The 25,193-nt window shown below is 44.3% G+C and overlaps 1 protein-coding gene across 1 annotated transcript; it reads right to left on the reverse strand.

Annotated features, from left to right (window-relative positions):
- Positions 1–7,319: 7,319 nt before the first annotated feature.
- map3k19 (mitogen-activated protein kinase kinase kinase 19) lies at positions 7,320–23,022 on the reverse strand. The gene is made up of 3 exons (XM_063052604.1): positions 22,585–23,022; positions 15,763–15,915; positions 7,320–8,021 (listed from the first exon to the last, which is right to left on the reverse strand). Exons 1-3 carry the CDS (start codon positions 23,020–23,022, stop codon positions 7,320–7,322), a joined length of 1,293 nt encoding a protein of 430 aa, XP_062908674.1.
- Between the last annotated feature and the right edge of the window lie 2,171 nt (positions 23,023–25,193).

Below are 25,193 nucleotides of genomic sequence, written 5' to 3' on the forward strand. Positions count from 1 at the left end.
ATTGGTACCTATATGTACCACGACCTCTGGCTCCTCACCCTCCCACTTCAGGATATCTTGGACGCGATCAGAAATATCCTGGACTCTGGCACCAGGGAGGCAAACTACCATCCGGGTCTCTGGACTGCCTCCATGGAATTGCCTATCTGACCCCCTTACTATCGAGTGCCCTATTACAACTGCCCTCCTCTTCCTTTCCCTACCCTTCTGAGCTACGTAATTCCCCTTACTCCAATTAAACGCTTTCTAACTTGTCTGTTCCTATCTCTCTCCAATGCTATTGTAAAGGAGATAGAATTATGATCACTATCTCCAAAATGCTCTCCCACTGAGAGATCTAACAGCTGACCAGGTTCATTTCCCAATACCAGATCAAGTACAGCCTCTCCTCTTGTAGGCTTATCTACATATTGTGTTAAGAAACCTTCCTGAACACACCTAACAAACTTCACCCCATCTAAACCCCTTGCTCTAGGGAGATGCCAATTGATATTTGGGAAATTAAAATCTCCCATCATGACAACTCTGTTATTATTACACCTTTCCAGGATTCCCTATCTGCTCCTCGATATCCCTGTTACTATTGGGCGGCCTATAAAAAACACCCAGTAAAGTTATTGACCCCTTCCTGTTCCTAACCTCCACCCACAGAGACTCAGTAGACAATCCCTCCATGGCGTCCACCTTTTCTGCAGCCCCCACCTCTTTTGCCTCCCTCCCTGTCCTTTCTGAAACAGCTAAAACCCGGCACTTGAAGTAATCATTCCTGTCCCTGAGCCATCCAGGTCTCTGTAATGGGCACAACATCATATAAAGCCATGGCCTGAAGTTTTTGGGAATAGTTCACAAGGCGCAGGATAGATATGTCCCAGAGAAGAAGTTCTCAGTTGACAGGCTAGGCAACCATCGCAGATAAGGGAAGTTAAGGACTGCAGAAAAGCCAAGGAAAGGGCATATAAGGTAGCAAAAGTGAGTGGGAAGTTGGCTGATTGGGAAGCTTTTAAAATCCAACAAAAGGCAACTGAAAAGCTATAAGAAGGAAGAAGATGAAATATGAGGGCAGACTCGCCGATAATATAAAGCAGGATACTGAAAGATTTTTCAGTTATATAAAAAGTAAAAGGGAAGTGAGAGTTGATATTGGATCACTGGAAAATGATGCTGGTGAGGTAGTAATGGGGGACCAAGAAATGGCAGATGGACTTAATGTGTACTTTGCACCTGTCTTCACTGTGAAAGACACTAGCAATGTGCCAGAGGTCAGTGAGTGAGTGCCATTGATATTACAAAGGGAAAAGTGTTAGGCAAACTCAAAGGTCTTAAGGTGGATAAATCACCTGGACAAGATGCAAATGTCACTCCATACTTTAAGATGGTAGGAAATCAAAAGAAAGGAAATTATAGGCCTGTTAGCCTAACATGAGTGTTTGCAGATGTGTTGGAGTCTATTATTAAAGATGAGGTTTCGAGGTAATCGAGACTAATGATAAAATAAGTCAAATCAGCATGGGTTCTGAAGGGAAATCTTGCCTGACAAACTTGTTAGAGTCCTTTGAGGAAGTAACAAGCATGATGGACAAAGGAGAGGCAGTGGATGTTATCTACTTGGATTTTCAGAAGGCGTTTGATGAAATGACACATAAGAGGTTGCTTAACAAGATAACATCCCGTGGTATTACAGGAAACACACTGGCATGGATAGAGAAATGCCTGGCAGGCAGGAGGCAGCGAGTGGGAATAAAGGGGGCTTTTTCTGGTTGGCTACCAGTGACTAGTGTTGTTCCTCATGGGTCAGTATCGGGACAGTTACTTTCACATTGTTTGTCAATGATTTAGATAATGGTACTGTTGGCTTTGTGGCAAACTTGTGGCAAAGACCATAAGACGTAGGGGCAGAATTAGACCGTCTGGCCCATCGAGTCATTCAATCATGGCTGATCCTCTTTTTCTCTATCTCCTCCTCAACCCCAGTTCCCAGCCTTCGCTCCATAACCTTTGATGCCGTGTCCAATCAAGAACCTATCAATCTCTGCCTTAAATACACCCAACGACCTGGCCTCCACAGCTGCATGTGGCAACAAATTCCACACATTCACCACCCTTTGGCTAAAGAAATCTCTCCACATCTCTGTTTTGAAAGAGCACCATCTATCCTGAGGCTGTAAAGGAACAACAGTAAGGAATATTATCCAAATGGGGAGAAGATTCAGACAACAGAGGTGCAGAGGGACTTAGGAGTCCTCATGCAAGACTCTCAGCAGGTTCATTTACAGGTTGAGCTCGTGGTAAAGAAGGCACATCAATATTGGCATTTATTTCATATAGATGCTCCTAAGGAGATAATGCTGAGGTTTTATAAGACACCAGTCAGGCCGTACAGAGTGTTTTCAACAGTTTTGGGTCCCATACCTCAGAGAGGATGTGTTGTCATTGGACAGAGTCCAGAGGAGGTTCACGAGGGTGATTCCAGGAATGAAGGGGTTGACATATGAGGAGTATTTGGCAGGTCTAGGCCTGTACTCACTGGAATTTGGAAGAATGCGTGAGGATCTCATTAAAACCTCCCGAATGTTGAAAGGATTAAATAGAGTACATATGGAGGGGATGTTTCCTATGGTGAGGCAATGTTACAGACCACCCAACAGTCCATGGGATTTGGAGGAACAAATTTGTAAAGACATCACGGGCTGTTGCAAGAAACACAAGGTTGTTATAGTAGGTGATTTTAACTTTCCACATATTGACTGGAAATCTCATACTGTAAAAGGACTAGATGGGAATGAAGTTTGTCAAATGTGTTCATGAAAGTTTGCTTCGTCAGTATGTAGAAATCCCAACAACAGAGCAAGGAAGAAATACAAGGTAGCAGGTAATAGGTGAAACCGGGATGGGAGAAGAGGTGAAGTAAATCGATGCTCATGCCATCAGGTTGGAGGCTACACAGATGGAATACAAGGTGTTGTTCCTCCAACCTGAGTGTGGCCTCATTGTGACATAGAGGAGGCCATGGATAGACATATTGGAATGGGAATGGGAAGTGGAATTAAAATGGGTGGCCACTGGGAGATCCTGCTTGTTCTGGCAAACGGAGCATAGGTGCTCGGTGAAACGGTCTCCCAATCTGTGTCGGGTCTCGCCGATATACAGGAGGCCACACTGGGAGCACCGGACACAGTAAGTGACCCTAACAGACTGGCAGGTGAAGTGTCACCTCACATGAAAGGACTGTTTTGGGCCTTGAATGGTAGTGAGGGAGGAGTGTAGGGGCAGGTGTAGCACCTGTTCCATTTGCAAGGAGAAGTGCTAGGAGGGAGATCAGTGGGGAGGGACGAATGGACAAGGGAGTCGTGTAGGAAGCGATCCCTGAAAAAAGCAGAAAGTGGGGGGGGGAGGGAAAGATGTGCTTGGTGGTGGGATCCCATTGGAGGTGGTGGAAGTTTCGGAGAATTAACCAGGATGAAAGTTTTGTTCAGGGAATTAATCATCACCATTAAATTAGCCTATCAATGCCACTGTTTGGATTTGAGATTATCTTTAAATGAAAAAATAGTTATTTAGACTTCTGGGATAGAAAATTAATTGTAATATAACCCAAAATAATCTGTTAATAACCTGAAGCGGCACACACAAAATGCTGGCAGAAATAGCAGGCCAGGGAGCATTTATGGGAAAAGTTTTCGGCTGAGAGCCTTATTGGGACTTTGCCCGGATGCTGCCAGAGTTTCTCCAGCATTTCATGTGTTGCTCTGGATTTCTAGTATCTGCAGATTTTTTCATGTTGATAACCTGAACTTGGTGGCAATGAATGGTTTACACTTGAAGAATATCATAAGGATGTTGCGTCATAATGTGAATGGGGGTATTGTAGACAATCAGGAAAATTAATGGGAATATAACCGAATGATTTTGTTAGATGAATCCAATTTGATAATCTAGGCTGAATTACTTAAACATGCCTTTCTGGTTAAAGTTAGGAAAGTGTATTTGGATAGTTAATAAATAGTTTTTATTTGGAAACGCTTGTTTCTTTAACCTATGAGCATTAGAACAACAACCCCAATGAAAATCAATAAAGTGTACATATGGATATCTGAACTCAAATCAGACAAAGCTCACCAGCTCAGGCCAGGATGGGGTCAGAGCTCACCAGCTCAGGCCAGGATGGGGTCAGAGCTCACCAGCTCAGGCCAGGATGGGGTCAGAGCTCACCAGATCAGGCCAGGATGGGGTCAGAGCTCAACAGGTCAGGCCAGGATGGGGTCAAAGCTCAACAGGTCAGGCCAGGATGGGGTCAAAGCTCAACAGGCCAGGCCAGGATGGGGTCAGAGCTCAACAGGTCAGGCCAGGATGGGGTCAGAGCTCAACGGTCAGGCCAGGATGGGGTCAGAGCTCAACGGTCAGGCCAGGATGGGGTCAGAGCTCACCAGGTCAGGCCAGGATGGGGTCAGAGCTCACCAGCTCAGACCAGGATGGGGTCAGAGCTCACCAGTTCAGGTCAGGCCAGGATAGACTCAGAGCTCACCAGATCAGGCCAGGATGGGGTCAGAGCTCACCAGATCAGGCCAGGATGGGGTCAAAGCTCAACACGTCAGGATGGGGTCAAAGCTCAACAGGTCAGGCCAGGATGGGGTCAAAGCTCAACAGGCCAGGCCAGGATGGGGTCAGAGCTCAACAGGTCAGGCCAGGATGGGGTCAGAGCTCAACGGTCAGGCCAGGATGGGGTCAGAGCTCAACGGTCAGGCCAGGATGGGGTCAGAGCTCACCAGGTCAGGCCAGGATGGGGTCAGAGCTCACCAGCTCAGACCAGGATGGGGTCAGAGCTCAACAGCTCAGGCCAGGATGGGGTCAAAGCTCAACAGGTCAAAGCTCAACAGGTCAGGTCAGGATGGGGTCAGAGCTCACCAGGTCAGGCCAGGATGGGGTCAGAGCTCACCAGTTCAGGTCAGGCCAGGATGGATTCAGAGCTCACCAGATCAGGCCAGGATGGGGTCAAAGCTCAACAGGTCAGGCAGGATGGGGTCAAAGCTCAAAAGGTCAGGCCAGGATGGGGTCAGAGCTCACCAGGTCAGGTCAGGCCAGGATGGGATCAGAGCTCACCAGATCAGGCTAGGATGGGGTCAAAGCTCAACAGGTCAGGATGGGGTCAGAGCTCACCAGGTCAGGCTAGGATGGGGTCAAAGCTCAACAGGTCAGGATGGGGTCAGAGCTCACCAGGTCAGGCCAGGATGGGGTCAGAGCTCACCAGTTCAGGTCAGGGCAGGATGGATTCAGAGCTCACCAGATCAGGCCAGGATGGGGTCAGAGCTCACCGGATCAGGCCAGGATGGGGTCAAAGCTCAACAGGTCAGACCAGGATGGGGTCAGAGCTCAACAGGTCAGGCCAGGATGGGGTCAGAGCTCAACAGGTCAGGTCAGGCCAGGATGGGGTCAGAGCTCACCAGATCAGGCTAGGATGGGGTCAAAGCTCAACAGGTCAGGATGGGGTCAGAGCTCACCAGGTCAGGTCAGGATGGGGTCAAAGCTCAACAGGTCAGGATGGGGTCAGAGCTCACCAGATCAGGCCAGGATGGGGTCAAAGCTCAACAGGTCAGGCCAGGATGGGGTCAGAGCTCAACAGGTCAGGCCAGGATGGGGTCAGAGCTCAACAGGTCAGGCCAGGATGGGGTCAGAGCTCACCAGGTCAGGCCAGGATGGGGTCAGAGCTCACCAGCTCAGACCAGGATGGGGTCAGAGCTCAACAGCTCAGGCCAGGATGGGGTCAAAGCTCAACAGGTCAAAGCTCAACAGGTCAGGTCAGGATGGGGTCAGAGCTCACCAGGTCAGGCCAGGATGGGGTCAGAGCTCACCAGTTCAGGTCAGGCCAGGATGGATTCAGAGCTCACCAGATCAGGCCAGGATGGGGTCAAAGCTCAACAGGTCAGGCAGGATGGGGTCAAAGCTCAAAAGGTCAGGCCAGGATGGGGTCAGAGCTCACCAGATCAGGCTAGGATGGGGTCAAAGCTCAACAGGTCAGGATGGGGTCAGAGCTCACCAGGTCAGGCCAGGATGGGGTCAGAGCTCACCAGTTCAGGTCAGGGCAGGATGGATTCAGAGCTCACCAGATCAGGCCAGGATGGGGTCAGAGCTCACCAGATCAGGCCAGGATGGGGTCAAAGCTCAACAGGTCAGACCAGGATGGGGTCAGAGCTCAACAGGTCAGGCCAGGATGGGGTCAGAGCTCAACAGGTCAGGTCAGGCCAGGATGGGGTCAGAGCTCACCAGATCAGGCTAGGATGGGGTCAAAGCTCAACAGGTCAGGATGGGGTCAGAGCTCACCAGGTCAGGTCAGGATGGGGTCAAAGCTCAACAGGTCAGGATGGGGTCAGAGCTCACCAGGTCAGGCCAGGATGGGGTCAGAGCTCACCAGATCAGGCCAGGATGGGGTCAAAGCTCAACAGGTCAGGCCAGGATGGGGTCAGAGCTCAACAGGTCAGGCCAGGATGGGGTCAGAGCTCAACAGGTCAGGCCAGGATGGGGTCAAACTTTGAGAGTTTCTGGGCAGCACCCAACAGTGAAATGATTTTCTTAAAGCAGTGCTCCAGCCTCCACAAGTGACCAATAATGGATATTTCATCGAACCTTTACTGAGACAGGAAAATGTATGAAGTGTAACTTCAAATATTAATTTCAATGTCAAATTTGCTACAGAAGGAGAAGTCAAAGGGAAAATTAAAAAGGAAAGGAAACTATCAAATGTCCAGCAATAATTAAATTCCTACGAAAAAGTACATTTAAAAGTGTGTTCTGTGGTAACTAACACTTCACACTATGAAACGCGTAGTTAAAACCTTAATGTAAATGACAATTTGTGCTGATGCTTTCTGTCGGTAGGTTTGTCATGGTACTCTCAATGTCAGTAAAGTTTGAATTCTCAGTAAAATATCCGTTTTGGATCAGGGGATACACATCTTGCATTTCCAGTTTCATTGTGAATAGTGGAAGTTGTTCACCCGGTTAATTGTTAATAATGGTTGGCATGATAGCCATTTCTGAAGCAAAGTTTATGTTGATGAAAATTGCATTAAGAATTAAGACTGTAAGCATACTGTCATTCCAATTGTGATGCTATTGTCTAATTTTGCATATTCTGTTTGGTAATAAGTTCATTGCTGAATTGTATCTGATTTGGAAATGAGATTGATATACATCTACATTCCCTACGTTTCACCCCAACTAGAAGTTGGAGAAATTGTTAGCAGGCTGGTCACTATGAAGTAAATTTAAAAATGACAGCCTGTAATGTTATACTAAAAGAAACTGATCAATATTTTAAAACTCACTCACCTTGTCAAACAAATTTGTACAAAATCTTGAGCGTTCTCAGAAAACTGATCATGAAGAGTGGGCATCGGTCCTCGATGTGCTCCAATGTAAAACATGGCTGCCATCTTGTCCATGTGGCCCAAAGGTGGTTTCCCAGATGCCATTTCAAACACAGTGCAGCCTATACTCCAAATATCCGATTTTCTGCCATGTCCAGTCTGATTAATCACTTCAGGTGCCATCCAGTAAGCTGTTCCATGCATTGATTTTAACATTTCAGTCTGCGTGTCATTCATATTTACACATGCCATACACTTAGCGCATCCAAAATCGATGAGCTTTATCACACCATTAGGCATAAGCATGACATTGTTTCCTTTAATATCCCTGTGAATTACATTGTTATCATGTAAATAATCCACTCCTTTTAAAATTTGTTTAGTATATCCGCAAAACACAGGCTCTGATAATGGTCCAAAACAACTTAAAATACTTGCTATGGATCCTCCAGGAACAAACTCCATGAATATACTGACAACATTGGCCTCTAGGTTTGTACCCAGGAAACGCACAATGTTGACATGATTTAGATCTTTAAGTAGCTCAATTTCCTCCTCCAGTTTTTGATATTCCTTTTCTGCTGCAGTTTGATTTGTTGGATCCAAGCCAATCTGTTTAACAGCGATTAATTGACCTTGACTGGTTAGACCACAATATACCTAAACCAAAAAAAAAAGGAAATATTTTGTTAATTGTTCATTTTTCAGGATCTGGGCATCCTGAAATGAGGTGACCTGTGTTTCATTTGGACAAAAAAATAATACTTACTGTCTTTCTACTCAGTCCTGTGAAATTCTCCCTATCTTAATGCAGTTTCTCTTTTATAACATACAATATTACAGCACAGTACAGGCCCTTCAACCCACAATCTGCTGATCTTTTAACCTACTCACAAGTTTTTTTATTTGATTTTATTGAGATACAGCGCAGAATAGACCCCTCTGGCCCTTCAAGCCGCACTGTCCAGCAATCCCCCGATTTAACCCCAGACTAATCACGGGACAATTTACAATGACAAATTAAACTTACCAACCAGTACTTTGGACTGTGGGAGGAAACCCATACATTCATGGGGTGAACATACAAACTCCTACAGGTAGTGACAGGAATTGAACCTGGGTCACCTGTACTGTAAAGCTTTGTGCTAACCACTACTCTACCATGCCACCTTCATTCTAACCTTTCCTTTACACATAGCTCTTCAATTTTCTATCATCCATGTGCCTATCTCAGTATTTCTTAAATGTACCTGCCTCTTAGCAGGAAGGAGAAGATGGCGGCGCGCCCATTCCGAATGAATATTGATATGTGTAACTAGGGGTGCCGTGCACAATCTGGATTTGACGGGGACAGCCGTGAGAAGCACAGAGGAACATCTGGAGTAACTTCTGAAATGCCTGCTTCGCTGCCACTGCTGCTGTGAAATCAAGAATCTCCGGAGATGAAGGCCCCAAATCCTCAGTTTTGCGTATCGCCTGTTGCCGGGGCCGGGGTTGAAACGCTCGGCAGAGATAGTGCTCGGTGCTCGGTGTTGAAGAGGTGGTTGGAGGCTCGGTGTTTTTCGGACAGACTCTGAGTCGGACTGTGGTCGGATGCTTCTGGGATGCTGCATCGGCAAGTTGGCGGCGCTGGGGGTTTACCATCTGCGTGAGATGATGGGACTTGCGAGTGACTGTGAGACTTTTACTGTGCCATGGTCTGTTCTTATCAAATTACAGTATTGCTTTGCACTGTTGTAACTATATGTTATAATTATGTGGTTTTCGTTTGTTTTTAAGTCGGTTTGTCATGTGTTTTTCATGATATCATTCTGGAAAAACATTTTTATCATTTCTTAATGCATGCATTACTAAATGACAATAAAAGGGGACTGCGTGTCCTCATAATCATAATCATAATACCACCTCTCCTGGCAGTGTATTCTACATACTCACCTTTCTCTGTGTAAAACACTTAACTTCAACATCCCCCTATACTTTCCTCCAGTTACTTTAAAATTATGCCCCCTTGTATTAGCCATTTCTACCCGAGGAAGAAGTCTCTGACTGTCCAGTTGATCTATGCCTCATTATCTTATACACCTCTATCAAGTCACCTCTCCTTCACTGCACAGCTCACTATCAACTTATTTTTATAAGATATGCCCTCTAGTCCAGGGAGCATCCTAGTAAATCTTTTCTATATCCTCTCTAAAGCTTCCACATCTTCCCTATAATGAGGTGACCAGAACTGACAGAATATTCCAAATGTGGCTTAACCAGGGTTGTATAGACCTGTAACATTACCCCCCAGCTATGGAATTCAATCCCTGGACTAACAAAGGCCAACACACCATATGCCTTCTTAACAACCCTATCAATTTTTCTGGCAACTTTGAGGGATTTATGGATGTTGATACACAAAAAAATGAGAAAAATGGAGCAGGTACATCAAACCCAAAATCCCCCTCCCCTACTCACAAAGCACAAGAAGACGGGGTGAAAAACACAGAATATAAAAAACTATAAGAGTGAAAAAAAGTCCATAGTCCAACTCCATATCCAAAACGCAGAAAATCTGGGTAACATTCTCCGGCAGGCCACATGGGCTCTCCTCTCTGACAGCAGAACAATCCCACCAGTGATCAAAAGGCAGTCTCTCCCCTCTCCAGTTGCAAATCGATCTCACCAGCAATCAAAAGGCAGTCTCCCCTCTCCGTAGCAGAGTGATCCCACCAGCGATCAAAAGGCAGTCTCCCCTCTCTGACAGCTGAGTGATCCCACCAGCGATCAAAAGGCAGTCTCCCCTCTCTGACAGCTGAGTGATCTCACCAGTGATCATAAGGCAGTCTCCCCTCTCCGTAGCAGAGCAATCCCACCAGTGATCAAAAGGCAGTCTCCCCTTTCCAGCAGCAGATCGATCTCACCAGCAATCAAAAGGCAGTCTCCCCTCTCCGTAGCAGAGTGATCCCACCAGCGATCAAAAGGTAGGCAGGCATGCTCACCATCTGCATTTGTCTCTATGTTTCAATCACTTTAATTGGCAGAGTGGAACTGAACATTGGCTTGCGCCACCAGCTTGACGCTCACAGCCTTTGGTTCCCAGAATCCTCTTAGAGACTGCAGAGCAATGGAAAACTCAAACCATCTCCAAACTGCAAAGCACAGGCTCCAGCAGTTCCAGAATTACATTCAAGACCAAAAACAAACGTAAAAGACATAAAAGAAGTGAAATATATGGTTTCCCTGGTCTATCCAGAAGATGTAGATTGTGGGAGCATTGTACGCAGGCACCATCTTGGCTGGATATATTCTAGTGCTTTTGAAATGAAAGCTAACATTGCATTTGCCTCCCTCACCAAAGACGCAGCCTGAAAATTAACCTTTAGGGAATCCTGCACAAGGACTCCCATGTCCCCTTGTGCCTCAGTTTTTTGTTTTTTCTCCCCATTTAGAAAATAGTCAACCCTTTCATTTCTTCTACCAAAGTGCATGACCATACACTTCCTGACACTAGAATCCATCTGCCACTTCTTTGGTCATTCCCCTAATCTGTCGTAGTCCTCTGTAGTCTCTTACTTCCTCAAAACTACCTGTCAATCCACCTATCTTTGTATCATCTGCAAACTTTGCAACAAACCCATCAATTCCATCAGCCAAATCACTGACATATAACATAAAGAGAATCAGTCCCAACACAGAAGCCTATGGACCACCACTAGTCAGCGGCAGCCAGCCTGTGCCTGTCCTGCTTGCTGTTTCTTCAGAGAATTCCAACAAATTCGTCAGGCAAGATCTTCCCTTGACGAAACCATGCTGACCACAGCCCATGTTATCATGTGCCTCCAAGTAACCAGAAACCATATCCTTGACAATCAACTCCAAAATCTTTCCAACCACCAAAGTCAGACAAACTGGCCTATAATTTCCTTTCTTTTGCTTCTCTCCCTTCTTGAAGAGTGGAGTAACATTTTCAGTTTTCCAGCCTTCCAGAACCATTCCAGAATCTAGTGCAAATCCATTTAAACTGCCTATTCCCATCGACCTGCACCGGGACAATAGACAATAGGTGCAGGAGTAGGCCATTTGGCCCTTCGAGGCAGCACCGCCATTCACTGTGATCATGGCTGATCACCCACAATCAGTACCCCGTTCCTGCCTTCTCCCCATATCCCTTGACTCCACTATCATTAAGAGCTCTATCTAACTTTCTTGAAAGCATCCAGAGAATTGGCCTCCACTGCCTTCTGAGGCAGAGCATTCCACAGATCCACAACTCTCTGGGTGAAAAAGTTTTTCCTCAACTCTGTTCTAAATGGCCTACCCCTTATTTTCAAATTGTGGCCTCTGGTTCTGGACTCCCCCAACATCGAGAACGTTTCCTGCCTCTAGCGTGTCCAATCCCTTAATAATCTCATATGTTTCAATCAGATCTCCTCTCATCCTTCTAAATTCCAGTGTATACAAGCCCAGTCGCTCCAATCTTTCAACATATGACAGTTCCGCCATCCCGGGAATTAACCGCGTAAACATCCGCTGCACTCCCTCAATAGCAAAAATGTCCTTCCTCAAATTTGGAGACCAAAACTGCACACAGTACTCCAGGTGTGGTCTCACCAGGGCCCTGTACAGCTGCAGAAGGACCTCTTTGCTCCTATACTCAACTCCCCTTGTTATGAAGGCCAACATGCCATTAGCTTTCTTCACTGCCTGCTGTATCTGCATGCTTACTTTCAGTGACTGATGAACAAGGACACCTAGATCTCACTGTACTTCCACTTTTCCTAACTTGACACTATTCAAATAGCCCTCTGTACCCCTACCATCACGTACCTATCCAAATTTAGCATAAACATTGAAATCAAGCTGACAGCTCATTTCACACTCTCATGACCCTCTGAATGAAGAAATTGCCCCTCATGTTCCCCTCAAATTTCTCACCTTTCACCCTTCGCCCATAACCTCTGATTCTAGTCCCACCCAGCCTCTGTGGAAAAAGCCTGCTTGCAGTTACCCTATCCGTACCGCTCATAATTTTTATACCTCTAAGAAATCTACTCTTATCTTCTGCATTCCAAGGAATAAAGTCCTAACCTGTTCAAGCTTTTCTTATAACTCAGGTCCTCCAGACCCAGCAACATCCTTGTAAGTTTTCTCTGTACTCTTTCAACTTTATTTACATCTTTCCCGTAGGTAGATGAGCAAAACTGCACATAGTACTCTAAATTAGGTCACATCAAATTTCAACATAACGTCCCATCTCCTGTACTCAATACATTGATTTAAGAAGGCCAATATGCCAAACGCTTCCTTAATGGCTCTATCTACCTGTGACACAACTTTCAATGAATTATAGATGTGTATTCCCAGATACCTTTCTTTGTTCTACCACATTCAAGATGTTTTTTTTTAACTGCACCTTTGTACATTTGACCAACTTCGCCAAATTGGACTTGTCTTGCATTTTTACCTGAGCAAGTGTTTTACACATTACTGCTGTTGACACTTCAGAATTATTTGAATCAGATTTATTATCATGGACGTGTGTTGTGAAATATGTTATCTTGCAGCAGCAGCATGGTGCTTGATATAACTATTACGATAAGTTACAAAGTTAGATAAATAGTGGAATAGCTGAACTTAAAGCGGGATAATTCTGGAGCACAAGAACCACATCCAGACTGACCCCATAGCCTCGGAAATACCCAGTACTAAAAGCTATTTCTTAAAATTACATGTATAGAGTGAATAGAATTAGCTGAAGACTGGTTTCTGTGATGGGGATGGAGGAAATCACAAGCAGGGTAGACAAAGGAGATGCAGTAGATGTGGTGTACTTGGATTTTCAGAAGGCCTTTGACAAGGTGACGCACATAAAGCTGCTTAGCAAGATAAGAACCCATAAAATTACAGGGGAGTTACTAGCATGGGTGGAGCATTGGCTGATCGGCAGAAAACAGAGAGCGGGAATAAAGGGATCCTACTCTGGCTGGCTGCCGGTTACCAGTGGAGTTCCACAGGGGTCAATGTTGGGACCACTGCTTTTTACGATGTATGTCAATGATTTGGACTATGGGATTAATGGATTTGTGGCTAAATGTGCTGATGATACACAGATAGGTGGAGGAGTGGACATTGTTGAGGAAACAGAGAGCCGGCAGAGAGACTTAGATAGTTTAGGGGAATGGGCAAAGAAGTGGCAAATGAAATACAATGTTGGAAAGTGTATCGTCATGCACTTTGGTGGAAGAAATAAACGGGCAGGCTATTATTTAGATGGGGAGAGAATTCAAAATGCAGAGATGCGAAGGGACTTGATTTGTTTATTTCGGCTTTTTTCTTAAAGATGTGCTGGGTGCGTTTCGGCTACCGCTGCACCGCTGCATTCTTCGCGACCTGTTATCGGTCTGCGGCCCGGAGGCTGGGGACCACTGCCCTAAAGGTTAACCTCCAGATTGAGTCGGTTGTGAAGAAGGCAAATGCAATATTGACATTTATTTCTAGAGGTATAGAATATAAGAGCAGGGGCGTGATGTTGAGGCTCTATAAGGCACTCCTGAGACCACACTTGGAGTGTTGTGTGCAGCTTTGGGCTCCTTATTTTAGAAAGGATATACTGACATTGGAGAGGGTTCTGAGAAGATTCACGAGATTGATTCTAGGAATGAAAAGGTTACTGTATGAGGAACGTCTGGCAGCTCTTGGGCTGTATTCCCTGGAGTTCAGGAGAATCTCATAGAAACATTGTGAATTTTAAAAGGCCTGAACAGATTAGATATGGCAAAGTTATTTCCCATGGTAGGGGAGTCTAGACAAGAGGGCACGACTTCAGGATTGAAGGACATCCATTTAGAACGGAGAGGTGGAGAAACTACTTTAGTCGAGTGGGTGGTAAATCTGTGGAATTCGTTGCCACGAAAGCTGTGGAGGCCAAGTCATTGGGTGCAATTAAGGCAAAGTTCGGTTCTTGATTAGCCAGGGCATCAAACGGTGTGTGGAGAAGGCAGGGGAGTGGGGATAACTGGAAGGATTGGATCTGTCCATGATTGAATGGTGGAGCAGACTTGATGGGCCGAATGGCCTGCTTCTACTTGAGTATCTTATGATCTCATGGTCTTAAGGAACTCTGGATGGTTCATCCAATCAGCATTGTTGACTAAATAGTTATAATTGTTTTGCCCTACCTTTGACAACATGTGTTGTATCTTCTACCAAATGAGTGCGGGATTGTTCCTCCTCTCTTAGATTTTTAACATTCACAACTAAATGTAGAAGGACTATAGAGCTTATGTTATAAGTAAGTGCAATCCCGATTAAGATTTCTACAGTTATGCTGTAGGTATTTAATTTTCGTAGCTTCTGCAAAAGCAGTGTTACCAGCTGGTGAAATGTTTGGCTTTTGGCTGGAGATAAGAAGCCCTGCTGCTTAGCTCAGGAATGTCGTGTCACTTGAGAAAATTCAAGCGAGCAGGGCGGAGAGTGATTAATGACAGACCTTAGTCTGGCTGGAGTTGCAGAGAGGACGAGGGGAAGATGTCTGAGAATGCCGTGGAAAGGAGTGTTGAATGACTCCCAGGAGGAAGGGCCAATACTCCCGAGTGAGAGTTCACTTGAGATGGATTTCAGACGATGTTCTGGATGTTCTGTGCTTTTACGCAGACCGTAGGTCCAGCGCACGAGTAAAAAGACAACCGCAGATGAGCTCCAGCTTTATGTGTACATTTGGACTGGTCTAACTGTAATAGGCCCTTCACTTTCTTGTTTCTTTTTTTACCTACTAACTGTTTGATAAAGCTAAAATTTGTCAATACACTCTCTTTATAATTTGATGCGGTGTACGATTTGTAATTTCTTGCCGACTGACAATTGTATATGGGCAGTGCTTACACAGCATTCACTCAAATCGGGGTTTCTTTAATTGGAACATCACGGCGTTTCTGTCTGGTTGGACCGCAAAGCATACCGACCCTGACATATTGTTTACGGAAGGTGGCCTTCGCACCGCCCAGAACCATGGCTGTTACAGGGCTGGCTGACAAGCCGAGTTTGCATACGAGCCCGGTGAGGGGCTACATAAGCTTCTCAATAAACTAATTTCTTTAATCAATATCCCCATGTATTTTATTATCTTTTTCTTCCTTAAACATTTGGAGTTATCATACAAAATACTGGAACCCTGATAATCAAAGAGGTAGCTTGAAGCAATAATTTAGTTTATAACAGAAGAAGGAAAACAATATCACACATGGATGAAAGAGGAATGGAGGGCTATGTGGGAGAGATAATTGACCTTGGAGTAGGTTAAAGAATCGGTGTAACATCATGGGCTGAATGGCCTGTACTGTACCCTGTTCTATGTTCAACATAATTCACCTGACTGTTGGAAATTGATCTTTTTCAGTAGAAATGTTAAGGTACTTACTGTACCATAGGCTCCTTTCCCCATTATATTGCCTTTAGTCCATATAATGACATCCTCACCACTGGAACTACATTCAGACTTCCCACTATTGCAGAGTGAGCTGTTAGGTCTACTGGAAGTCTTCAATAGTTTTGTAACTGTATATTCAGCACTCTGTTAAAAGAAAATACTCATGTTAAAGTCATAGAACACTATACCACAGCCACAGGCCCTTTGGCCCATCTAGTCCATGCCAAACAATTTGAACTGCCTACTCCCACCATCTGCACCAGGAACACAGCCCTCCAGACCCGTCCCATTCATGTATCTATCCAAACTTCTCTTAAATGTTCAAACTGAACCCACATCCACAACTTCCACTGGCAGCTCATTCCACACTCTAACCACCCTCATGTTCCCCTTAAACACTTCGCCTTTCGCCGTTAACCCATGACCTCTAGTTGTAGTCTCCCCAATCTCAGTGGGAAAAACCTGCTTGCATTTACCCTATCTCTACCCCTCATGATTGTGTATACTTCCATCAATTCTTCCCTCACTCCCCAACATTCCAGGGAATGAAGTCCAAACCCATTCAGCCTTTCCCTCTGACTCAGGCCCTCCCATCCCAGCAACATCCTTGTACATTTTCTTTGCACTCTTTTGATATTATTGATATCTTTCCTGAAGGTAGGTGACCAAAATTGCATGCAATACTCCAAATCAGGCCTCACCATCTTATACAATTCCAACACAACATAACATGAAACTTTGATTTCACCATCTGCAGATTTTCTCTTGTTTGATATCTCAATTCCTGTACTCAATACGTTGATTTATGAAGGACAATGTGCCAAAAGCTTTCTTACCTGGATGCCACTTTAAAGGAATTATGGACGTATATTCCTAGATCCCCTGTTCTACTGCATTCCTCGGTGCCCGACCCGACTGCTCACCGTGTAAGATCAACCCTGATTCATCCTCCCAAAGTACAGCATCTCACACTTTTGTGCATTGAATTCCATTTGCCATTTTTTTTCTAGCTGGTGCAGACCCTGCTGCTAGCTTTGATAGTCTTCCCCACTGTCCACTTCACCCCTATCTGTGTCATCCGCTAATTTGCTAATCCAGTTAACCACATTGTCATTCAGATCGTTGATATAAATGACAAGCAACAACGGACCCAGCACCGATCCCTGCAGCACGTCACTAGTCACAGGCCTCCAGTCAGAAAGGCAACCAGCTACTACCACTCTCTGATTTCCTCCATGAAGGCAATACCTAATCCAACTTACTATCTCACCTTGAATGCCAAGCAATGAACCATTTTGGCCAACATCTCATCCAGGACCTTAATCAAAGAATGGCCTTGCTAAAGCCCATGAAGACACCACTCACTGCCTTGCCTTCATCAACTTTCCTGAGTAACTTCCTCGAAAACTCTATAAGATTGGTTAGACATTACTTACCACCCACAAAACCAACAGAATCAACAAACTCATTCATAAGGCCAGTGATGTTGTGGGAATGGAACTGGACTCTCTGACGGTGGTGTCTGAAAAGAGGATGCTGTCCAAGTTGCATGCCATCTTGGACAATGTCTCCCATCCACTACATAATGTACTAGTTGGGCACAGGAGTACATTCAGCCGGAGACTCATTCCACCGAGATGCAACACAGAGCGTCATAGGAAGTCATTTCTGCCTGTGGCCATCAAACTTTACAACTCCTCCCTTGGAGGGTCAGACACCCTGAGCTAATAGGCTGGTCCTGGACTTATTTCCTGGCATAATTTACATATTACTATTTAACTATTTATGGTTTTGTTACTATTTATTATTTATGGAGCAACTGTAACAAAAATCCAATTTCCCCCAAGATCAATAAAGTATGACTATGACTATGACTAACTAACTCTAATCAGTCCTTGTCTATCAAATGCTTATATATATGGACTCTTAGAAAACTTTCCATTAGTGTTCCCACTACTGTCAGGCTCACCAGCCTATAAATTCCTTGCTCATCTTTAGAGCCTTTCTTAAATGGTGGAACAACATTGGCTATCCTCCAATCCTGTGGTACCTCACCTGTTGCCAAGAATGATTTAAGTATCTCTGCTGGGCTCCAGCAATTTCTGCACAAGGTTCCCACAGAATTTAAGGGAGCATCATGTCAGGCCCTTGGAATTTAACTACCATAATTTGCTTCAAGATAGCAAACACTTCCTCTTATGTCTTCTGTATTGGGTCCATGACATCCCTGCTGCTTTGCCTCACTTCTATAGACTCTGTGTCCATCTCCCGAGTAAATTCATTTCAACTCTCCCCCATCTCTTTTGGTTCCATGCATAGATTACTATTTTGATCAATGTTGTTCCTTGCTATCATTTTGCTCTTAATATATCTGTGGAAGCCCTTGGGTTTCTCCTTCACCTTGTCTGCTGGAGCAACCTCACGCCTTCTTTTAGCTCTCCCAATTTCCTTAAGTGTAAACCAAGGTTCCCTAAACCCGTTATCCTTGGCTTTTATTCTGACAGCAACACACAAACTATGTACTCTCAAAATTTCACTTCTGAAGGCCTTCCACCAACCAAGTACGCCTTTGCCACAAAACAATTTGTCCCAATCCAAAGTAACATACACAAAGAGCTGGAAGAACGCAGTAGGTCCAGAAGCATCCATGGAAATGAAAAGAGTCGATGTTTCAGGCCAAGACGCTTCTTCAGGTGGTCCCAATCCATACTTGCCAGATCCTTTCTGACACTATCAAAATTGGCATTTAGAGCATGAATCCATAAGATATAGGAGCAGAGTTAGACATTTGGCCCAATGAGTTTGCCCTGCCACTTCATCAAGGCTGGTCCAAGTTTCCTCTCAGCGCCAATCTCCTACCTTTTCCCCATCCCTTTATGCCCTGACCAGTCAAGAATCTATCAACCTCTGGCTTAGATATACATAAAGATTTGGTCTCCACAGCTGCCTGTGGCAAAGAATTCCACAGATTCACCACTCTCTGGCTGAAGAAATGCCTTTCCTATCCCCATTCTAAAAGGATAGCCTCTATTCTGAGGCTGTGTCCTCTGGTCTTAGACTCTCCTACCAGAGGAATCATCCTCTCCACATCCACTCTATCAACGCCTTTCACCATTTGATAGGTTTTAATGAGGTTACCCTTCATTCTTCTGAATTCTAGTGAATAAAGGCCTAGAGCTTTCAAACGCTCTTTATGTGACAAGCTATTCAATCCTGGAATCATTTTTGTGAACCTCCTTTGAACCTAGCTATGCCTGCCTGTTTGTTGGCTACGTGGAACAGTCTATGTTCCAAGCCTACACTGGTATCACTCCCCAAATTTTCCCACGCCACATCAAAGACCACGTTGGTGCTGCTTCCTTCACCCATGAAGAGCTCATCGACTTCATCAACTTTGCCTCCAATTTCCACCCTGCCCTCAAATTTGCCTAGTCCACTTTTGACACACCCTCCTCTTTCTCGATATCGGCCTCTATCTCTAGAGGTGGCTTAGTTACTGATGCTTATTATAAACCCATTGACTCTCGCAGCTTGGGCTTCCCTTCTCCCACCATCAGCAACATCGCTTCCATTTCGGGCAGGTCTGTCCTCACCCCATCCTCTTGCCACCCCACCAAGGATAAGGTTCCTCTTGTCCTCACCTACCACCACACCAGCCTCCACTTCCAGCACATAATTCTCCGTAATTTCTGCTGTCTCCAACAGGATCCCACCACCAAGCACATCTTTCCCTCCTCCCCCACAACTTTCTGCTTTCAGCAGGGATCTCTCCTTTGCCCATTCAACCTTTCCGACTGATCTCCCTCCTGGCACTCATCCTTGCAAACGGAACAAGTGCTACACCTGTCCCTACACCTCCTCCCTCACTATCATTCAGAGCCCCAAATAGTCCTTCCAGGTGAGGCGACACTTCACCTGTGAGTCTGTAGGGGCCATCAGCTGTGTTCAGCGCTCCCGGTGTGGCCTCCTGTATATCGGTGAGACCCGACGCAGATCGGGAGACTGTTTCATCGAGCACCTACACTCTGTCCACAAGAACAAGTGGGATCTCCCAGTGGCTGCCGATTTTAATTCCACTTGCCATTCCAGCTCTGACATGTCAGTCCATGGCCTCTGCCACTGTTGCAATGAAACCACACTCAGGTTGGAGGAACAACACCTGATATTCCTCTGGGTAGCCTCCAATCTGATGGCATGAACACCGATTTCTGGAACTTCTGGTGATACCCCACCTTCATTATTCTCTATTCCCATTTCTCTCTCATCTTATCTCTTTACATGCCCATCACCTCCCTCCCCTTTTCTTTCTTCCGTGGCATTCTGTATTCTCCTATCAGATTCCCCCTTCTCCAGCCCTGTATCTTCCACCTATCAACTTTCCAGCTCTTTACTTCACCCTCCCCCCTCCCGGTTTCACCCATCACCATGTGGGTCTTCCTCCCCTCCCCCACTTTCTTACTCTGACTCCTGAACTTTACATTTCCAGTCCTGAGGAAGGGATTCAGCCTGAAACGTCGACTGTACTCTTTTCCATGGATGCTGCCTGGCCTGCTGAGTTCCTCCAGCATTTTGTGTGTGTTGCTTGGATTTCCAGCATCTGCAGATTTTCTCCTGTTTGAGATTGGACTCCTTTGAACCCTCTCCAGTTTCAGCACATTTTCCCCAATTTAAATTTTCAACCTGAGATACAGACCTATCCTTTCCCATAATTACTTTGAAACTAATGGCATTCTGATCATGAGATTGAAAGTGTTCCCCTACAAAATCTTATCACCTGCCCTGTCTCATTCCCTAATGGGAGATCTAGTTGGAATTTCCATGCAGTGACTGGGGAAACTTTTCTGAGCACATTTGACAAAATCTATCCCATTCAGCCCTTGTACAGTATAGCAGTCCGAGTCAATATGTGGAATGGTAAAATCACCAGCTGGCACAACCTTATGTTTCTTGAACCGTTGAAGAGAACTACATTACAGAAGCAGGCCATTCAGCCCATTAGTCCAATGCTAAAAATAAAACTGCCTACTTCCAACAACCTGCACCGGACCCATAGCCGCCCCCCAACATCTTTACTATCCATGTACCTATCCAACCTTCTCTTAAGCATTGAGATTGAGCTTGCATGGACCACTTGTGCTGGCAGCTTATTCCACACTTTCACCACTCTCTGATTGAAGAAGTTTCCCCTTAATTTACAACCGTTTACAACCCTATGCATGGCCAACATTGTATTTCATTTGCCACTCTCTTGCCCATTCTCCTAAGCTGTCTGTCCACCTGCAGCCTATCTGTTTCCTCAACACTACCTGCCCCTCCGCCATTCTTCATATCACCTGCAAACCTGGCAACAAAGTCATCTATTCAATCATCTAAATCATTTACATACAGCATAAAAAGAAGCGGTCCCAACACCAAACCCTGCAGAACACTACTAGTCACCGGCAGCCAACCAGAAAATGATCCTTTTACTCCCACTTGCTGCCTCCTGCCAATTGGTCAATGTTCTAACCCTGTCAGTAACTTTCCTGTAATACCATGGGCTCTTAACTTCATAAGCAGCCTCATGTGGAGCAACTTGTCAAAAGCCTTCTGAAAGTCCAAATATACAACATTCACTGCATCCTCTTTATCCTATGTGTAATCTCCTCAAAGAATTCCAACAGGTTCATCAGGCAAGATTTCCCCTTAAGGAAACCATGCTGACTTTGTCCAACCATCTTTAACAATTGACTCCAACATCTTTCCAACCACTGAGGTCAGGCTAACTGGTTTATAATTTCCTTTCTGCTGCCTTCCTTCTTTGTTAAAGAGTGGAGTGACATTTGCAATTTTCCAGTCCTTTGCCAGAGTCCAATGATTTTTGAATATTCATTACTAGTGCCTCCACAATCTCTACTGCTACCTCTTTCAGAACCCTAGGGTGCAGTTCCTCTGGTCCGGGTGACTTATGTACCTTTAGGTCTTTCAGCTTTTTGAGCACCTTCTCCCTTGTAACAGTAACTGCACCCACTTCTCTTCCTTCACACACTACAACATCAGGCATACTGCTAGTGTCTTCCACAGTGAAGACTGATGCAAAATACTCATTTAGTCCATCTGCATCTCTTTGGCACTACTATTATTTCTCCAGCTTCATTTTCTAGTCCTATATCCACTCTCAGCTCTCTTATTTTTTACATACTTGAAAAAGCTTTTACTATCCATTTTGATATTGTTTGCTAGCTTGTTTTCATATTTAACCTTTTCCCTCCTAATGCTTTTAGTTGCTCTCTGTAGGGTTTTAAAAGCTTCCCAATCCTTTGTCTTTCCACTAATTTTTGCTTTGTTGTATGCCTTCTTTTCTGCTTTTACCATAGCTTTGTGCTATTTTTATACAGTTGTGCTATTTTGCCATTTCAGTATTTCTTCCTTGGATTTGAAGCACGACCACAGCCTGCTCACCCTCCCATTTAAGGGGGAATGTGGACTCAGACCATGAGAGGCCTGCGTCGGGCATTTTCATGCCTTACAAGGTGCAGATTGGAAGTCTGTGTGGGGTGCCACTCCTCGCACAGACTAGAGCAATGTGTGGTTAAGTGCCTTGCTCAAGGACACAAACACGCTGCCACAGCTGAGGCTCGAACTAACGACCTTCAGATCACTAGACAAACACCTTAACCACTTGGCTACGTGCCTAACCCTCCCATTTAAGAGCACTGTGAACTCAATCTGATACGTCCATGATCTCTCCTAAGTAATTACTTTATTTAGCTAATTTATTACTCCTGATATATTGTGCTAAAGATCAGCATGAAAAACTTAAAAGTCATTTACCAGGGAAGGTTTTTCAGACTCATTGTCTTTATGACTACTGCGTTCCGTTTGCTGGACATGTGTGGCTATTTGTATTGTATGCTTTTCCTCTGACCATAATGCTGGTGTCAGACAATGAAGCAGTCCATCTGACAGGCTGTCCTCCCGATCATATTTAAACAGAAATGCTGGATTCACCTGGTCGACAGTCCATGTGTTAATCAATGATTGAACTGGAAAATTTACTTGTTTAAAATTTGGATGTGAAGCAGCTTTTGTTTCATAAAAACTGATGTTTTTCTGGCCTTCAGTACATAAGATAGTAGTTTCTGCTTCCTTTACTACAATGTCCCAGTTATTTCCATAGGACAATGCTGCTGTGGGCTCTTCTGCAATATTGGTCCCTACAAAATCTTTTATTTTGGTTGATTTTACATCAGCTTCATTCTTTTTATTCATATGCAGTCCTAACTCAAATAAATCAGTATTGCAATTTTGTGTATTATTGATTTTTGGGATCGTTGATGACAAAGGGTGATCAGTTGCATAATCACACAGATTTCCTCCAACAGTCACAGCAGATGGCTTATTGAATGGATTATCATGGCCCTCTGAAAGGACAGGTTTGACTGCAGCTTGTTCAATTGAGTCTTCTCGAATAGCTGACAAATACTGTCCTTCTAGGTGAACTTCATAACCCGGTAATGGATAAGAAGCCACTGAACCATTTGTTATGCAGCCAGAATCTGAAACTTCCTGACCATCTGAGCTGTGGAATGATACTTCATTTCTGAAAGTTCTTGCATGCCAATCCTGATCAGAAATCAGCCCAACATTTGCTTGATTTTTATCACTCATGAACAAACATCTACTTTCTTCTGTGTTTTTGTTCTTTTTTTTCACATTTCTGTTAATTTTTTTTTGTTTGGAATTCAGTTTGTTTTTTATATGCACTGCATTGTTTTTCTCAGCTGCTTGATTTGATCTTGTCACCTTAAATGTCGGTCTTCTTCTCCGTGGCACAGAATGAACAATTTGATGAGTAGCTCCCCATGTTGTGGACTTACGCTTTGCAGAATACAATGGGCTACTAAACATTTCATAAATTCCTGGCCCTTTATCAATTGGATTTATTTCCTGAAACATATCACTGTACTTTAATGCCAAGAAATCACTTGTGGAATTTAATCTTGGAAACTGTTGAATTGGCGGTTCGTCAAGAATATTTATATTGCTGTTGTCATGTGAATGAGATTTTTCCTTTGAAGTTGACCCATCGTTAAAGATTCCTCCTTGTATTTTTGTTCGTATTTTTGATGAAATTTGGCACAAATGAGAGTTACCCAGTGAAGGGAATACAGGAGCATTTTTACAGTGTAGGAAACAAGCAGATGAAGACACAAGCATATCTTTCCTTCTTGTTGAAATTGGGAGGTATTGCAGTGATTTGGAACCAGGTTTGATTCTTTCTGAAGTAAAGTTGCTGTAATTCACTTTGCACATTTTCCTTCCTTTTCGTGCTAAACTGTTTAATCTGGAGTTGGCAATGTGAGGCACATCAAAGCTGGCATCTTCCATTTTTATTAAAGTATGTTTTGAACTTTGCAGGGTTTTAGTGGGCACTTCTTTTGCCATTGTGATCATTTCAACTGAGTTGCACTTTGGTGTTTTATCTTTAAGAGCTACATTAGCTTCTTTCACAGAAGAAGAATATTTTGTTTTCACAATCTGTTCTGCTTTAGATTCACATTGTCCAAGTTCCACTAATTCTAGAGGAATCCCTCCTGGAATTATGTTCTCTCTCAGACTGTCTCCTTGAGAGAGAGTATCAACTTTCTCCATCTCTTGTTCAGATGCAAGAGCCTCATCAGCAGATAATCTGCATTTGTTTTCAACCTGCAAACTTTTATTTTCATTTGGAGTTACCATTGCAGACTGGAGAACATTGGTGTTCATGTTCTGTTTGGCACTGCACAATGATTCATCAGTTTGTAAAGATGACTTGCTGCATACAGCTACATCCAATACAAAGCCATCTTTGTCACAACTAACATTCTGTAATTCATTTCCTAAGTTTGTTTTTGCAATATCAAGATCTTCACGTTTGTGTATATATTTATCTAATCCAACTGGTGTAAGTTCTCCTTTACCTTCTAGTGTGGTCGTGGAAGTGACTTCCATTGCACAAAAACGTTTCGCCACTTCTTCAACGAAACGGTGTTCATGCTTAACTTTTGTACCAGCAGCTATACAGTCTGTGACTATATCAGGATGAATGTCTAAGCAGACTGGTTTGTGGCTTAGTGTTTGCTTAGGGTTCTCCTCTTGATTGGAGGAGGTTTGCTTGTTGGATGCACAGATGTTTGTGCATTTATTTACACAGTTTCCTCTGTTAATCTGTGCTAAGGAATGTGCAGCCCCTCTTTCTGTCCATGTGCTTGATTCTGGTGGTGTAAAAGAATAAGAGGAGTTTTGTTTTGAATCTGATGTTAAAGAAACCACATTCATTTTGTTTAGCAGTGGCTTGTTCATCCTCTGCTGGAATGGATCCAGTGGTACATGTGACCTTATAAAGCTGGCACTGGATTGTGCTAATCTTACATCATGTATCTCTTTTGGGCATATTTTAA

Source organism: Mobula hypostoma, chromosome 6 (genome assembly GCF_963921235.1).
Source record: "Mobula hypostoma chromosome 6, sMobHyp1.1, whole genome shotgun sequence".
Classification (NCBI taxonomy): domain Eukaryota; kingdom Metazoa; phylum Chordata; class Chondrichthyes; order Myliobatiformes; family Myliobatidae; genus Mobula; species Mobula hypostoma.

Bases quoted from the DNA above. Each gene is read 5' to 3' on its own strand.
- map3k19 (XM_063052604.1), bottom strand. From the start codon at position 23,022: ATGAATAAAAAGAATGAAGCTGATGTAAAATCAACCAAAATAAAAGAT. The intron at 15,916-22,584 runs GTAAATGACTTT...TTCTTTTAACAG, and splicing joins AGTCTGAAAAACCTTCCCTG to AGTGCTGAATATACAGTTAC. The intron at 8,022-15,762 runs GTAAGTACCTTA...TTTTTGGTTTAG, and splicing joins GGAAAGGAGCCTATGGTACA to GTATATTGTGGTCTAACCAG.